Below are 18,275 nucleotides of genomic sequence, written 5' to 3' on the forward strand. Positions count from 1 at the left end.
GTATTCTAAAAGCTTCAGCGATGTGTACATACAGAACCACAAGAAAGCAGGAAGGGACCTCCATCCTCATTTCACAGATAAGAAAACCAAGGCCCAGAGACATGAAGAGTCTTATGCAAGGCTTCATAACCAGGCTCCACATGGGAAAAAGAACTCTAATTTATTACTGGGAAAAAACAGAAACCAACAATGAAGAAACAGTGGAAAGGTCTAATATGAACTGACTTAATACTCTAATGTTTTGGTTACGTGAAATGTTTTCCTCATTATCTTTTATCTTACGCAAGAGGCTTCTTTTTCCATTTGATTCTGAAGATTTGACCCATCCAAACAACGAGCATCCTAGGTGATTTTAAATGAGCTCACAGGGTGAGGCCAAAATTCAGGTGCTGTCAGCGTTTCCTGGGCTCTGCAGCAGGACTCGGAGCAGAATGCTCCGGGGAGACACAGCGACCTGGGAGGGTTTGACGCCCCAAAGCCCATTGACGCAACGCTCTTCCACAGAAATGACTATTACTTTCCAAGTTGGCAGCTTTGTGTATTTCAAAATCTCAAAACAGTTTATCAGCAATGATCGAAACATGACAGTCCTCCATGAAAGGAGGTGGTGACGTGCTCTGTCACCAGTTACAAAGTGACTCAAGCAAGACGGAGCAGGGGCCGGGATTTCTTCAACTTCCACGGGTTATTCCACACGCTCATCACCTAACTCCTCGATAGTCACTGGCCAGGTCGGTGCGTGTCCACATTTGGAAACATGTGGAAAGAGCTGATTTGCTTTAATACCCTGGTCAGTCACGACTCCACCGGTCAAGTTAAAATGAGTATTAGCAAAGGCCAAATGGATTCATGATTTTAAACTTAAGTCAGCTCAGTGAACTAAGAAAGGGATTTAAAGTACTAGAAAACAATAAAAAGTGACCTTATTTTTAAAATATGTGGCACATGCCTACAGTCTCAGCTACCAGGGAGGCTGAGGCAGGAGGGTCACTGGAGCCCAGAAGGTTGAGGCTGCAGGGAGCTGCGATTCTACCGCTGCACTCCAGCCTCAGACGGCTGATGCTCGCCGTCATCCGGCTGATGCTTGCCGTCATCCACCATGGATGACTGAAGGTTTGGGTCACAACCTGAACTGCCTCAGACAGCTACATTGAGACCGAACTTCGCAGGTCACTTTGCCCGGCCCTAAACATACATCATCTCATTTACTATTCATACATGATCTCACTTCGTTCTCGCAACAACCTTGTAGATGAGGAAATTAAAAAGGCTCAAAGAGATTTGGTATCTTGCACAAAATTTCAAAGCTGGGACAACCAGGTCCATCTAAAGCCCAAACTCCACACCAAGGTGCTTGCTAGACAACTTCCCCCGAGACCCACTCCCACCCCCTACCCCACCACCTTTGCCTGCAAAAAAGAATAAAAGCACTTAACTAGGCCTTTGTTCAAGGTAAGGCCTGTTTCTCAAGGAGAAGCTAATGAAACATAGTGATCAAGCAAAGGACTCTTTCTTTCTTTATTTTTTTATTTTGAGACAGTCTCTGTTGCCCAGGCTGGAGTGCAGTGGTACAATCATAGTTCATGGCAGCCTTGACTTCCTGGGCTCCAGCAATCCTCCCAGCTCTGCCTCCCAAGTAGCTGGGACCACAGGTGTACACTACCGTGCCCAGCTAATTACAAAAAAACTTTTTTTTTTTTTTTTTTTTTTACTTTTTGTAGAGACGGGGGTCTCACTGTGTTGCCCAGATGGTCTTGAACTCCCTGGTTCAAGCAATCCTCCTGCCTCAGCCTCCCAAAGTTGGGATTACAGGCGTGAACTACCACGCCCAGCCCAAAGAACTCTTTCAAAAAAGGAAACAAACAGTGCCTTGCGTTGGAAGAACAAACATCATGAAAAGCCATCAGTAGAAATAAGACCTCAACTTTTCCAGGTAAACTTTTCACTGGACATTTGTAAGTTACCCCTCTACACTTAAAATTGTTTCTTGTTGTGCTTTTTGTTTAGGGGGCTTGGGTAGAGTTGAAAACAGATGGCGTTCAACTGGTACTATCTAAACAGACAGTTTGAAGACATAAAAATGATGAGCACCTCCGGGACCCAGTCTAACCACCACAGGAAGAGACTGCGGGGCCCGGAGTGTCCCCAGAGCCCGGCTTCCGCTGCCTGGGCAGGAAGTGTGTGCTCTGTGTGACACTCCACGGCGGGGCTGGGGGGCCAGCACTCTTGCTAGAGAGAGCCTACTGTAGCAGGAACTTGGATCAGAGAACAGCGCTCCACAACTAGGTTCAGTGGATCTCGTTTTTTCCTATTGCCATACGAAGCTTGGAAAGAGGTTTCTTGAAAATCTGAATACTTAAATTCCTACTTCTTCACCGGATTAGAGAGACACAGAGCATAGACTCAGCCAGCTGGGCTCTGGGAGCATTTCAGGCAACTGAAGTCTCATATTATAACTGAGGCTGCCGGGATGCTGGCCTCAAGCAGTGGACTTTACTCAGGCACGCACCTACACGCTCACTCTCACTCTGACGCCTGGTGGGGCTCCTTTCACTCCCGCTCAGATATATTCATAGGTACCTTTGGCAAGCGCAGCACGGCACCGAGCATTGGGTGGGGACCAAGGAGGTGAAGGAACCTTTATCAAGCACCTACCACACACCAGGCACTGAAGGAACCTTTATCAAGCACCTACCACGCATCGGGCACTGAAGGAACGTTTATCAAGCACCTACTACGCACCGGGCGCTGAGGGAACGTTTATCAAGCACCTACTACGCACCCAGCGCTGAAGGTACGTTTATCAAGCACCTACTACGCACTGGGTGCTTAAGGAACGTTTATCAAGCACCTACTATGCACCCGGCGCTGAAGGAATGTTAATAAAACACCTACTACACACCCGGCGCTGAAGGAACGTTTATCAAGCACCTACTATGCACTGGGTGCTGAAGGAACGTTAATCAAGCACCTACTATGCACCCGGCATTGAAGGAATGTTTATCAAGCACCTACTATGCACTCAGCACTGAAGGAACGTTAATCAAGCACCTACTATGCACTGGGTGTTTAAGGAACGTTTATCAAGCACCTACCACACACTGGGCACTGAAGGAACGTTAATCAAGCACCTACTACCCACCGGGCACTGAAGCAATGTTTATCAAGCACCTACTACGCACCGGGCGCTGAAGGAACGTTAATCAAGCACCTACTATGCACCCGGCACTGAAGGAACGTTAATCAAGCACCTACCACGCACCGGGCACTGAAGGAACGTTTATCAAGCACCAACTACCCACCGGGTGCTGAAGGAATGTTTATCAAGCACCTACCACACACCGGGCACTGAAGGAACGTTAATCAAGCACCTACTACCCACCGGGCACTGAAGGAACGTTTATCAAGCATCTACTATGTACCAGGCGCTGTGCCTGACATTTCCACATGAACTTGCTGCCTGATGAATGAATGACGTAGTGAAGAGGTATTATTACTCCTCTTTGTGAGTAATAATAAATGAGGATGAGACAGGCTTGAGGACAGCGAGTGACCTGCCTACGGAAGCACAACTGCTAAGTTAGCAGGAAAGGTCATTAAGATGGTACTCAACATGCTGAAATTGAGTCAGCAGTCTGAGTTCTGACACTATGCAACCTTCTAAAGGGGTGACCCGGACAAGTCACCTAATTTCTCTGAGCCTCAGTTTTCTCATCTATAAAACTGGGATGATGGTAACATCTATAATCTATTATTGAAAGATAATGCATGGAATGCTCTTAACACTGTGTCTCACAACACGTATTAATTCCACAGTAAATTTTAGCTACTCTTAAAATAAGAATAAATACTTGCAATCTCACTAAAAATCACTAAATTTAGATAACTGATAATTATCAATTAAATCAGAAATGTTCCAATTAATTGAAATTATGGGTATTTAAATTTTATTCTTTTTTTCAAAAAAATCTGGCCGGGCGTGACGGCAACATGCCTGTAATCCCAACAGTTTGAGAGGCCAAGGCGGGCAGATCATTTGAGGCCAGGAATTCGAGACCAGCCTGGCCAACACCATGAAACCCCGTCTCTACCAGAAATACAAAAATTAGCCGCGTGTGGTGGCAGGTGCCTGTAATCCCAGCTACTCGGGAGGCTGAGGCAGGAGAATTGCTTGAACCCAGGAGGGAGAGGTTGCCATGAGCACAAATCACGCCACTGCACTCCAGCCTGGGGGACAGAGCAAGACTGTCAAACAAACAAACAAAAAAACAAAAAAACTGCATTTTTCTAAAATGGAAGTGATTTAGTTTTATCATAATGGGAAAAATCTTTTTTATGAAAAAGAAAGTTGTATCTTGATTCTAGGTAGAACTTGAGGGTTTCTTAGCCGTGGCTTTCTACGATCTTCTGAAACAGATGTGCATTGTAATGACTGAGGAAAATGGAAATGAGAACAGACTTGTCTTGATTCTACGTAGCAGTGAACTTGAGGGTTTCTTAGCCTGGCTCTCCCTGGGTCTTCTGAAACAGATGTGCATTGTAATGACTGAGGAAAATTAGAACAGACTTGAGAACTCTTCTGTTTCAAAATGTCTTTGGGGGATCGTAATGCAGCCTCCTAAATGGATACATGTTCACAATCCTGAAACCTAATATAAATTATGTGCCAGACTGTAAGAAAATTTAATTTATTCAGTTTCTGTTTTTTCCTAAAACTACCATTAATGGGCAAAACACTAAGTGTGTTTGCTTCTGAACAGAGACTTGGATTACTTAACTGAGTGATGTGAGCAGCCCTAGGAAACGGCCTGGAAAGAGGAGGGACCGTGGGACCAGCAGCCCCTGCTCGAAGCCCACGGCTCTCTATCCTATGTACGGGGGCATAACCAGACGTACTCATTTCTAAGGATTTGTAGGATTTAAATCTAAAAGATAGAATCCTTTTTATTTCCACCAAAACACTCCAAATAACTACTTTTTCCAGAATCAGGAGAACTAGTTTTACTTCTAGTCTCACTGTTATAAGCTATATGGCTTTGGGCATAATGGGAAGGGAAGAGAGGGGAGGGGAGGGGAGGGGAGGGGAGGGGAGGGGAGGAGGGGGGGAAGGAGGGAGGGAGGGGAGGGGAAGGGATGGAGGGAAGGGAGGGGAGGGGAGGGGAGGAGGGGGGGAAGGAGGGAGGGAGGGGAGGGGAAGGGATGGAGGGAGGGGAGGGGAGGGGAGGGGGGAAAGGAGGGAGGGAGGGAGGGGGGATAAGGGGGGAGGGAGTGGAGGGAGGAAGGAAAGAAGATACCAGAAGGAAAGTTCATTAGTTTTCAGGGAAAAATATTCACCACAGATTGGAATATGTGGGGCGGCTGCTCAACACATTTTCTCCTCTGTAGAAAAGTCCTGGTGTCAGACCAAGAAAAGCTGGAGATGCATGTACACCATGATGATGGTGAATGCTTGAAGAACTCATACTCATATCAGCACGAACACTCATGTGGACCCACCAGGACTGGGCACACACTGACAGAAATGTATCAACTAATTGAAATTATGGTGATTTAAATTTTATTCTTTTTTTCAAAAATATCAGGCCGGGTGCAATGGCAACATGCCTGTAATCCCAGCAGTTTGGGAGGCCGAGGCTCTTCCACGTTTAGGCAGGTGACTCAAGCTGATTTTGCCTCAGCTGCCACATTTGCCAAAAAGGCTTACTCTGTATGTGTACGGCGTCGCACAGTCCTGCACAGAGACAGCGTGGTGGCGTGATCACGGCTCACTGCGACCTCCGCCTCTCGGGCTCAAGTGGCCCTCCCACTGTAGCCTCCCGAGCAGCTAAAAGATCTGGAGCAGGTGATTTAATGTGTCTGTGTTTCAGCTTCTTTACCTGTGAAAAGGGGAAACAGCATAGCCATCTTACGAACTGATTGTTAGAATGAAATTAATTGGGTTCTAATTCCTGGTAAGTGCTCAGTAAATAGTAACTTATTATCAACTCATAGAGGTTATCTAAGAAAATAAGCAATAAGGAGGCCAGGCACAGTGGCTCACGCCCTGTAATCCCAGCATTTTGGGAGGCCGAGGTGGGAAGATCACTAGAGCTCAGGAGTTTGAGACTGGCCTGGGCAACACAGCAAGACCTCATCTTTACTAAAAATCAAGAAAATTAGTCCTTCATTCTGACATCTCTTCAATCGGCTCCAGGATGCCACCTGCTGAAGTCAGAAGCCCTTCTGCTATTAGGTGCCATCGAGGAGCATCACTCCATCCTCAACAGCACTAGCTATGGACCTGAAGGTTTCCAGGATTCCGTGACCCCACCGTCTCCCACAAAGATGTCCAAGTTTCCCACTCCACATCTACCAGCTCCACCTGGCTACGTCTGTGCAGCAGAGTTCTATCTGTGTCTCACTTGTTTACCAATCTTTGGTCAAAAGGGTGTTTGTGGTCCTTTGGTTCTTTCTCTTCTGTCTCCTACCCCACCCCCTCTTTACCTTCAAAGTCATTCAGGGAGTACCACAGTTACACAAGTACTGTGCTATGCCACAGGTTTCCAAAATGAGTAAGACACAGCCCTCAAGTTGCTCAAAGTTTAATAGGGAAGACAAAGACATAAAAATGATCATATAACAAAGCAGAAAGGTAGTCTAGGTACTGCGGTGTCTTGAAGGAGAAAGAGGAAAGCTCTGGCTGAGGCAAGAAATGCTGACATTGTAAGGGACCTAAAAGAGCCAAAACAGTGTTGACAAAGAACAAAGTGGGAAGACTCATACTTCTTGATTTCAAAGATTACTACAAAGCTATTATAGCCAAACAGTGTGGTACTGGCCTGAGGATGGACATACAGATGCTGAGGACAGACATACAGATGGATGGAATAGAACTGAGACCCCAGAAATAATTCCACACATCTATGGTTAACTGATTTTTTACAAGGGTGTCAAGACCATCCAACGTGAAAAGAACAGTCTTTTCAACAAATGGTGCTGGGAAAGCTGAGTATCTTTCAGCAAAAGAATGCTGCTGAATCTTTGCCTCACACCACATACAAAAATTAACTCAAAATGGATTGAAGACCTACATTTTTTTCCTTTTGTTTTCTTTTTTCTTTTTTGTGAAGACCCAAATTTAAGAACTAAAACTAAAATTCTTAGAAGAAACCACAGAGTAAATCTTTATGATTTTGGATCAGGCAATGGTATCTTAGATGTCTCACACACACACACACACACACACACACACACACACACACACACACACGACATACAGACTTCAGAAAATCAAAGCCATTATCAAGAAAGTGAAAAGACAACCCAGCCACAGAATGCGCGAGAATATTTACAAATTTCATATCTGATAAAGAGTCTAGTATCCAGATATAAAAATAACTTTTACAATTCAACAACAGAAAGACAACTCAATTTTAAAATAGGCAAAACATTTCATTGTCATTTGTCCAAAGAGAACATACAAATCACCAGTAGCACCTGAGAAGGTGACCAGCATGTTAGTCATGGGAGAAATGCAAACTGAAATCACAATGAGATACCACTTCACACCCATGAAAATGGCTATAATAAAAAAGGAAAACAAGTGTGGGGGAAGATGTGGAGAAACTGAGTCCCTTACACTTTGCTGGTGGAAATATACAATGGCACAATCACTTCAGAAAACAGTTTGGCAGTTTCTCAAAACGTTAAACATAAATTGACCATACGGCTCTTTCGGTTCCATTCCTTAGGTACTTTTTTTTTTTTTTTTTTTTGAGACAGTCTCCCTCTGTCGCCCAGGCTGGAGTGCAGTGATGAGACCTTGGCTCACTGCAACCTCTGCCTCCCAGGTTCAAGCCATTCTCCTGTCTCAGCCTCCCGAGTAGCTGGGGTTACAGGTGCGCGCGCTACCACACCCGGATAATTTTTGTATTTTTCGTAGAGATGGGGTTTCACCGTGTTGGCCAGGCTGCTCTTGAACTCCTGACCTCAGATGATCCGACCGTCTTGGCCTCCCAACGTGTTGGGATTACAGGCTTGAGCCACCACGCCCAGCCTTTAGGTACATATTGAAGAGAACTGCAAACATGTTCATACGAAAACCTGTACATGAATGTTCACAGCAATATTCAAAATCAGAAAGTAGAAATAACTCAAACATCCAACAGATGAATGAATAAACACAATGTGGTCTATCCACACAATGGAATGTCACTCAGCCACAAAAAGGAATGGAGTGCTGACACATGCCCCACCATGAATGTGCCCTGAAAACACGACGCTAAGAGAGCCAGGCGCAAGACGTGCCACACGCCATGTGATTCTATGTATGCGAAATGTTGGGAGGGGCAAATCCACAGAGACAGAAAGTAGGCTAATGGTTGTCAGCAGAATGGAGAATGACTGCTGAGAGGTATGGGGTTTCTTTTGGGGGTGATGAAGATGTTCTAGAATTAGATGGTGGTGGTGGTTTCATGACACTGTGAATATACTAAAAACAACTAAATTGTACACTTTATTTAGTTGTAAGATAAGTCTCACTCTGTCGCCCAGGCTGGAGAGCAGTGGCGCGATCTGAGCTCACTGCAACCTCCACCTCCCAGGTTCAAGTGATTCTCCTACCTCAGCCTCCTGAGGAGCTGGGACTATAGGTGTGACCCATCACGTCCAGCAAGTTTTCTGTATTTTTAGTGGAGACAGGGTCTCACCATGCTGGCCAGGCTGGTCTCCAGCTCCTGACCTCAAATGATTTGCCCTTCTCAGCCTCCCAGTGCTGGGACTACAGGCGTGAGCCACTGCGCCTGGCCAAGTGTACACTTTAAAAGGGTGAATTCTATGGTATGTGAATTATACCTCAGGTTTTTAAACGGGGACAGACATTCGAACTCGATCTTAAAGGATGTGCTCCTTGGGCAGACGATAGCAGGAAGAAAATTGTGGGCAGAAAGAATAAAATGAGAAAAGGCATAGAAGCCACAAAAGAGCAATGTGCATTCAGGGAAGTAAACACGGCTACGGCTGGAGAACTGGGCACATACTCCGGAAGGAGCGGCAGAAACTGACCTGACAGTGGAGTGAAGAGACAGATAATGAAAGCTCTATATGCCAACCACGGCGGAGGCCACGAGGCGCCTTCCACGAGAATGAGGTCTCCCAGGAAAATGACTTAACCAAGTTGCCTGGCTCAATCCATCTTGTCAAGGAAAGCTCCTTCCGTCAACTCAGAATCATCCAGCAACTACACTCCATTTTGGCAAGTCAACCGTCCTTCTGACATTTCTAAGATACATTTATTTACAGTACTGGTTCTTCTCAGTTTTCTTCCCAGCAGGGTACAGACTCCTTGAAGGCAGTCTCCTTTCCCATCTTAACCCTATCAGTCCAAGTACAGGAGGAGCCCGAGGAGCCCCTGGGATGCTGACTGAGAGCGGCAGTTTTCACCAAACTCTTCAGCTTTCCTCACCTCACAGAACTTTACTCACGTTTTCACCCCGTTTGAACTGCCCTCCTAATCACAAATTCATTCAGAACTTCACCCTGATCTGTTTCAAACACCGCTTCCTTACCAGGGCCTTCCTTGATCCCCACCTGGATATGAACTCCTCCCTCTTTAAAGAGGGCGTATTTTGTACTTTTCTTACGGCACTGATTTCCTCACCTCTTTTATTAAAGTTACCGGGTGTCGCTGTCATCTTACACATCTCTTGCCCTCAGCTCCTGGAATCTAAATACCTCAGCCAAAGGTTTACGCCTTTCTGAGCCTCGCAGCTCCCAGCACTGTGCTGGGCAGGGTCTGAACTGAACTGTCCAACCAGCGGCAAAAATGATAGAATCAGAGACAGAAACAACCATTATCACAGAAGTTTTTTAAAATCCTAGAAGAAACTACACAAAACAGGATGCAGGCATAAAGAACACAGAATGCGTGTTGAATCAATTTGTGACCACTTGGCTTGTTTACTTCCATCACATGGATTTTACTTTGCTACAACTCCAGAAGACTCAGACAAAAAGTAACGGCCTCCCAGCTGCTGCGTCCCCAAATCTGTGGTTTTCCTATGATAGAAACAAAGGACTCGGGAGGCACGGTCTCTGTTAATATTTGCTGGTGTGGGCACGGGGAGAAGTAGAGGGTGTGACGGGGCAGGGTTTGAGGGAAATCCACAGAACCAACTGACAGTTGGTATAAGCAACACCTGCAGTGTTAAACCCCTTCCAACTGTGATTTTATTGAAAAAAAAAAAAATCCACTCTTCCTTTGGTAAATGTGGAAATGCTTTCACCAGCTGCATTCCGACCTGAAGTGTGTGCAGTTCAGGAGAGACGGCAGCTGGGACAGATCACACTCAGGATGTGGGGAATGGTCACCAGCAGGAGGGGATAAGCAGAGTCTGCAAAACGAACTCCTTCACGCCTCCGGACCGGCCTCCGTCCGCCTGCCCGGAGCGTCCTCCTGTGAATGCCCAGGATGCCGCACGTGCCTGTCAGCACCGGACTCGTGAAAAAGATGAGCTTTCTGAATAAAACTGTGACGTGAGCTATTTTAGGACTTGCCACTTCAGTTCATAAAACCCCAAAGCCTACGTTTTGGTTTTAATCTTATTTTTGTTAAATATTTACAATCTACTGCAAAACCAAATTCAGACCAAACGTCTGCTTACACAACCTTGTGACATGGTCACTCCTCCTGACAAGAGGGAGAGGGAACTAACATTTCATGAGTATTTACTATGTGCCCAGCACTAGACCCATGTGGGATGCAGAGATCCACAGTTCCCTTGGGCCCAGATGAGGTCACGTTGGCCCAGACAGGTGAATCCTCTGCTCAAGACCCCCAAAGGAAGCCCTGGAAGAGTTAGGTCTGTCTGACTCCAAAGTTAGTGCTCCTCCCACTGCCCTCTGGTACTGGCCAGTATGACCCAGAGAAATCATTTCTCCAGAATTTGCTACAAGAGCCTAGGACTCTAGAGCAGACACTGGCAAACTTTTTCTATAAAGGGTCAGAGAGTAAATATTAAATTTTTTTAGCTTTGTGGGTTAGTCTCTGTTGCAATGACTCAGTTCTACCACCATATTGCAAAAAGGCAGCTATAGAGGATACGTAAATAAAGGAACATGGCTGTGTTCCAATAAAACTTTATTTTCAAAAACAAGCAGTGGGCCAGATTTGGTTCCCAAGCTCTAGTTTACCAATCCCTGCTCAGTCAAGTTCTAGAGTTGCAGCTTCATGTTCCTTGGGTTTAGCATAACAAAGACCCATTTCCAACTTAATTAACACAAATGAATCTCCCATATTCAAGGCTACATGAGAGACAAAAGAGGGGTGAAAGACATGGTCTGTGCACTTACGGAATTGACTTCATTTGGGAAAAAAGGCATAGGCACATAAAAGCCAAAAATAGGAACATGAGGTAGTGCTCGGTAAGTGCCAAAGGAGGGACTTGAGGGCCAAGGGCTGACTGATGGGCCACCAGGATATTAGAAAACCAGAGTTCACAGCCTCATCAAGGACTCTTGCCCTGGCACCAGAGCTCAGAACGAGTCGGAAAAACCTCTCAGTGGGCGAGAATGAAGAATGAGTCAGAAGTTACTACTTTAAGCACTAACGAGAACACCCATTCTGGTGAGACCACACCAAGGTTTTTAGCATGTGTCAGATACTAATCAAAGAAAATACGTAAATAAAGGAACATGGCTGACTCAGTTTTAATTAACAAAAATGAATCTCCCATATTCAAGACTACACGAGAGAAAAAAGAGGGGTGAAAGACATGGTCTGTGCACTTACGGAACTGACATTCATTTGGGAAAAAAAGGCATAGGCACATAAAAGCCAAAAATAGGAACATGAGGGAGCGCTCAGTAATTAAAAATGATCCATCTCAGCGGGGCACCAGGGCTAATGCCTGTAATCCCAGCACTTTGGGAGGCCTTGGTGGGAAGACTGCTGGACGCAAGGAGTTCAAGACCAGTCTGGGCAACACAGCAAGACTCTTAGCTTTACAAAACATTTAAAAAGTAGTTGGATGCAGTGGCAAGCGCCTGTGGTCTCAGCTACTTGGGAGGCTGAGGCAGGAGGACGGATGAGCCCAGAGGGTCGAGGCTGCAGGGAGCCATGATGGCACCACTGCACTCCAGCCTGAGTGACAGAGAGAGACCCTCTCTCTAAAAAACATAAACCACAGACAACATCTCCTTTAGACTCATCAAACACATTTACTTCGTCTCTTTTTTTTTTTTTTTGCCATCCTCCAATACTGTGTGATGCTCTGTCTCTAAAAGGACAAGCAACTGACCCGACCCGGGTGCTACACACACTGAGTGCTCTCAGGAACTCTGGGGCCGTTCCGTTCTCCTCTCAGCTGGTCCTTCAAGCTCCGATGAGCCTGGAGAAGCCACAGACAGTCGATGCCACCTGGGGCTGCTCTCGCTAGTTTATAAGACGCCATTTCCCACGACCTTACCTTGCTCATGGCCGTCAGGGCAGGATCACAGGCGGCATCCAGATCCTGAACCAGCAGCTGAATACTGCTGGAGATGACGCTGCAAATCAAAGAAATCACTGTGGTCACCCCTTCAAACAACTTCCGTCTGAACGGCTGACACTCAGACCTCTGTGTCAAACTCAGAGTCATCATTTCATCGGCAAAGTCTGAGCTTCAACCAATGACAGTGGAAGAGCAGCTTGGCTCTTTCTTTTCCTCCTGGTTTTACCCGGCTGTATCCTCACCCAGTCAGGACACAGAACCCCACGGCCAGTCTCCCTAATCACCACCCCAGTATCCCTGTTCACATCTTCCTACAAAAGAACCTGCTTCCCAAAAATGTTTAAGTCAGAAGTGAAGAAAATAAAGTTAAGAGAAGTGGAAGAAATAACTAAGAAGAGAATTTTGATTTTTCCTCAATAAGCGGCTGATGTGAAAGCTGCGGCCTGGCCATGCCTGTCTCATTTAATGGCAGTGGAGCAGAAATGGACCAAAACTAAAGTGCCACAAGGTCCTAACAGGGAAAGAAGGCGGACCCCCCCTGCCACCCCACACTCTTATTCCCTCAGTGGCTGAATTCAAGCCATTTATACTTTACACTTTAAAACACTGAAGGTAGGCCTGGCCTTCTGTGGGTTCAGGTGGGGCAGATCAGGGATGGCCAAGGGAGAATGTCTTCTCTGTGGTTATTCTTCACAGTGAGACAATACAGACCCCATAAGCTAAAAGAGCAACTGCATTTGAGGAGGTACAACGGCAGCCCAGTTCTGAAGCTGCTTCTTAGTGGCCAGTAGGGACTCATTCTGACCCAACAGAAACCTCTTAGGTTCTGCAGTGACTAAAGCAACAGCCTGAGGCACGCTGCTGTGTAACAGAGAAAGGACAGGCAGCGACCAAGCATGTGCGAGGTACATACATGCTCAACACTGCTGTGTAACAGAGAAAGGACAGGCAGCGACCAAGCATGTGCGAGGTACATACATGCTCAACACTGCTGTGTAACAGAGAAAGGACAGGCAGCGACCAAGCATGTGCGAGGTACATACATGCTCAACACTGCTGTGTAACAGAGAAAGGACAGGCAGCGACCAAGCATGTGCGAGGTACATACATGCTCAACACTGCTGTGTAACAGAGAGAGGACAGGCAGCGACCAAGCATGTGCGAGGTACATACATGCTAAACACTGCTGTGTAACAGAGAGAGGACAGGCAGTGACCAAGCATGTGCGAGGTACATACATGCTAAACACTGCTGTGTAACAGAGAGAGGACAGGCAGCAAGTGTGTGTAAGGTACGTACGTGCTGAACGCTGCTGTGTAACAGAGAAAGGACAGGCAGGGAGCAAGTGTGGAGGTACCTACGTGCTGAACGCTGCTGTGTAACAGAGACAGGCAGTGAGCAAGTGTGCGAGGTACATACATGCTGAACGCTGCTGTGTAACAGAGGACAGGCCGTGAGCAATGTGGAGGTACTTACGTGCTGAACGTGTCCATCTCTCCAGTCAGATTGATTCGTTCAATCAGACTTACATCCACTTTTTCTTTGAGTTTTTCTTCTAGCTGTTGGAAAACAGGAGAAACAGATGCATGGTCAATGATTATCCAAATAAGTAGCATCATAATAATAGTTAACATTTACTGAGTTTGATGATTCAGGCATAATTCCAGACGCTTTTTTCTTTCTGTTGAGACGGAGTCTCACTCTTGAGGAGCAAGGCTGGAGGGCAGTGGTACGACCTCGACTCCCCGCAACCTCCACCTCCCGGGTTCAAGCGATTCTCCTGCCTCAGCCTCCCGAGTAGCTGGGAGTACAGGCATGCTCCACCACGCGTGGCTAATTTTGTATTTTTGGTAGAGACAGGGATTTCTCCATGTTGGTCAGGATGGTCTCAAACTCCCAACCTCAGGTGATCCGCCCGCCTCGGCCTCCCAAAGTGCTGGGATTACAGGTGTGAGCCACCGTGCCTGGCCAATCTTATAACCTTATGAGGAAGATTCTATTGTTATCATCCTCATTTTACAGATCAGAAAAATGGCATGGGGGCCTACCCAAGATAGAAGTGGTAGGGCCAGGAATCAAACTCCCTCCAGAGCCTGTGACCTTCAGCACTGTGCTGTACTTCTTTCTTTTGACACATCAATAATTCCCATCAATTCATTCTGAAAACAACCTGATTTTAAGACACTCCCTGCCCCATGAACTTGCCCACCCAGATTGGAAACCTTTGGTGGTGAGTAGCAGTAAAACCAGCTAAAATAGCCGGTGAATGCTACAATGGGCCAGTCGCCTCATTAAGGCATTGGGGATACAGTGGCAAACAAAAGAAATGCGGTCTCTGCTGTCATTAGCCAACAGCCAGGGACAGAAACAATCAACATGTTCCTGGAGCTCAAAGAAAAATAACGGGACCAGGACTCGTAAATACTTGGAAATATTCCTGAGAGTTGATTAATCTAGCACCGTAAACCCATTACACAAACTCTAAGAATAGCTAATGTTTTGGCTTTTTTTTTTTTTGAGACGGAGTTTCACTCTTGTTGCCCAGGCTGGAGTACAATGGCGCGATCTAAGGTCACTGCAACCTCCACCCCCAGGGTTCAGGCGATTCTCCTGCCTCAGCCTCCTGAGTAGCTGTGACTACAGGTGTGCGTCACCACGCCCAGCTAATTTCGTATTTTTAGTAGAGATGGGGTTTCACCATATCAGCCAGGCTGGTCTTGAACTCCTGACCTCAGGTGATCCACCTACCTCCAAGTCCCAAAGTGCTGAGTAGCTGGGACTACAGCTGGGATTACAGGCGTGAGCCACTGCGCCTGGCCAGAATAACCAATGTTTTGTCTTAAATTTGAAAATGCTATTGGGGTGCATAAATTAGTATAACCTTTTTGGAAGGCAATTTATTCAAGAAGCAAAAATTTAAATACACATATTGCCTAAACCAGCAATTTCACAGCTAGAAATGCATTTCAATGAAATAAGGAGAATAACGGATAAAGATATGCAAGTATTTTTTGCGGCATTCATTAATTCAACCAATATTTACTGAAAGCCTTCTTTGTTCAGGCTGTGTAACAGAATAAGAGAGTTATTCAGTGAACAAAACAGATCAATACTGTCCTCATAAAGCTGGAAACAATCTACATGTGTATTTATAAGGGATAAAACAAATTATGGCACAGGCTTATCATGCTTAAACTCTTCAGCAGGCTCTTCCTATGACACTGAAAATAAAATCCAAATTCCTAACCATGAATTGGGTCCTGCCCAGCTTTCTGGCCCCATCTTGCTACTTTCCACCTTGCCTGCTAGGCTTCAGTTACACTGGCCTTTTAAATTTCCGGGAGACCCCAGGGTCCTTCGCCCTCAGGACCTTCATACTTCACACTTCCTCCTTCCTCTCCCTGACACGCGCCCTGCTCAGCCCTCTGGCCCACTCCCTTGCTCTGCTGCACCCCCACTTTCTAAGCTCTCCACTTCTTCCTCTCCCTGAAACGCGCCCTGCTCAGCCCTCTGGCCCACTCCCTTGCTCTGCTGCACCCCCACCTTCTAGGCTCTCCATGCTCTTCCCTTTTTGGCCACATGTTGGCCATGCTGGTCTTGAACTTCTGACCTCATGATCCACCCGCCTCTGGCCTCCCAAAGTGCTGGGATTACAGGCATGAGCCACCGCGCCCGGCCCTAATTTTTGTATTTTTAGTAGAGACGGGGTTTCACTGTGTTGGCCAGCCTGGTCTCAAACTCCTGACCTCAGGTGATCTGCCCACCTCAGCCTCCCAGAGTGCTGGGATTACAGGCGTGAGCCCCCGCACCCGGCCAGAGTATCTTTCTTTCTACCTCCTAATGGAGTAAAGAATCTGGGCTTTGAGCATCAGTGGCTGCTGACATCACACAAAGAGCACCCAAGCATTGTGTATCTTGACGGCAGACACACAAAACATCACTATGACGTAGTTTTCTGTAAAAAAGAACCTGAATCAGCTCAGGCTTCTACATCTAACTACCAATTTATGGGAAATACAAGAGACAAAGTAAAATGGCCATTAATACTTGTGGGTGCAATCAGCCAAATCCAAACCTTGGGAAAATCTACAGGGCAAACAACCCAGTTTCTCAAAGAGGAGATTGCAGGAGGCAAAGAGAAAGGGAAGAAGAAACCAGAGAATTACTTAATAATCTCAGCAGGCCAGGCCCAGTGGTACAGCCGGTAATCCCAACACTGTGGGGGCTGAGGCAGGAGGATCACTTGAGCCCAAGAGTTCAAGACCAGCCTGAGCAACATAGTGAGACCTCATCTCCACAAAAATAAAAACTACTGGCCGGCATGGTGGCAGGTGCCTGAAGTCCCCGTGTAGTCCCAGCCACTTGGAAGGCTGAGGGGAGGATCGCTTTCATTCCAGGCTGCCGTGAGCTGTGATCGTACCACCGCACTCCAGCCTGGGCAACAGATTGAGGCCCCATATTAAACAAAAAGAATCTGAGCAACAAGGAATTGGAAAATAAAATTTAAAAGCAACGCCAAAAATATATCGTTATTGATTCATTAATTGTAACAAATTTTTCATATTAATGTTAATAATATGGGAAACTGGGTAAGTGGTATATGGGAACCATGCAAATGATCTCTGCAATTTTTCTATAGATCTAAAAATATCCTGAAAAGTGTAGTTAAAAAAAAAAAAACTAGCAATAGCAATTTATAACATCGTTCTATGGTTTGATTGTGTTCTCCAAAGTTTATGTGTTAGAAACTTAATCCCCAATGCCACAGTGTTGAGAGGTATTAGGTCATGAGGGCTCCGGTCTCGTCGTGGATTAATGCCATTATCTCAGGAGTGGGTTATTTACTCCTCCAAGAGATCTTCATTAAGCACTTACTACGTACCAGGCATCGTATCTGGCGCTAACGAACCGAGATGAACAGAGTAGACTCTTTCTGGCATGGAATTTAACACTAATGGGGGAGCCAGATTATAAGGAAGTAAGCCAGCCGAGATGTAACTTCAGTTTTGTGGTGTCAGGAAAGAAACAAATTTGGCAATGCTGGAATAAGAGAGTTGCCTACTGAAGAGGGGTGGCCAAGGAGGGGCTCTCTGCTGAAGGGGGGTGGCCAAGGAGGGGCTCTCTGCTGACGGGGGGTGGCCAAGGAGGGGCTCTCTGCTGACGGGGGGTGGCCAAGGAGGGGCTCTCTGCTGACGGGGGGTGGCCAAGGAGGGGCGCTCTGCTGAAGGAGGGTGGCCAAGAGGGGCTCTCTGCTGACAGGGGGTGGCCAAGGAGGGGCTCTCTGCTGAAGAGGGGTGGCCAGATATTGAAGTGGGGACCTGAGGCTTGGGGAAGGAGACTACCAAGTGAGGAGCCGCCACACCTGGCTAATTGTATTCTTTTAGTAGAGATGGGGTTTTGCCATGTTGGCCAGGCTGGTCCTAAACTCTTGACCTCAAGTGATCCTCCCTCCTCAGCCTCCCAAAGTGCTGGGATTATAGGTGTGAGCCGCTGCGCCCCCCTCTTCTGGAGGCTCTGAGGAAGAAACTGTTCCCACCCCTCTTCTAGTTTCGGGGGTTTGATGACAATCCTTGATGCTCCTTGGCTTGTAGAGTCGGAGTCCGGCCTCTGCCTCCTTCCCACGACCTTCTTCCCTGCATCTCTGCGTGTTCGATCTCCCTCTCTCCTTTCTAAGGACAACAGTCTCCCTCTCTCCTTTCTAAGGACAACAGTCTCCCTCTCTCCTTTCTAAGGACAACAGTCTCCCTCTCTCCTTTCTAAGGACAACAGTCTCCCTCTCTCCTTTCTAAGGACAACAGTCTCCCTCTC

The 18,275-nt window shown here is 46.6% G+C and overlaps 1 protein-coding gene across 9 annotated transcripts in view; it reads right to left on the reverse strand.

Annotated features, from left to right (window-relative positions):
- LOC105474265 (VPS53 subunit of GARP complex) overlaps positions 1-18,275 on the reverse strand; it is a 182,850-nt gene that overhangs the window by 26,169 nt on the left and 138,406 nt on the right. For all 9 annotated transcript variants that reach the window (XM_071082064.1, XM_071082067.1, XM_071082066.1 and 6 more), the window contains 2 exons: positions 13,944-14,026; positions 12,444-12,522 (listed from right to left, as the gene is read on the reverse strand). In XM_071082064.1, coding sequence (XP_070938165.1) covers positions 12,444-12,522; positions 13,944-14,026 — 162 coding nt within the window. The remainder of the gene's footprint in view (positions 1-12,443; positions 12,523-13,943; positions 14,027-18,275) is intronic.

The sequence above is a fragment of the Macaca nemestrina genome, chromosome 17 (genome assembly GCF_043159975.1).
Source record: "Macaca nemestrina isolate mMacNem1 chromosome 17, mMacNem.hap1, whole genome shotgun sequence".
Lineage (NCBI taxonomy): Eukaryota > Metazoa > Chordata > Mammalia > Primates > Cercopithecidae > Macaca > Macaca nemestrina.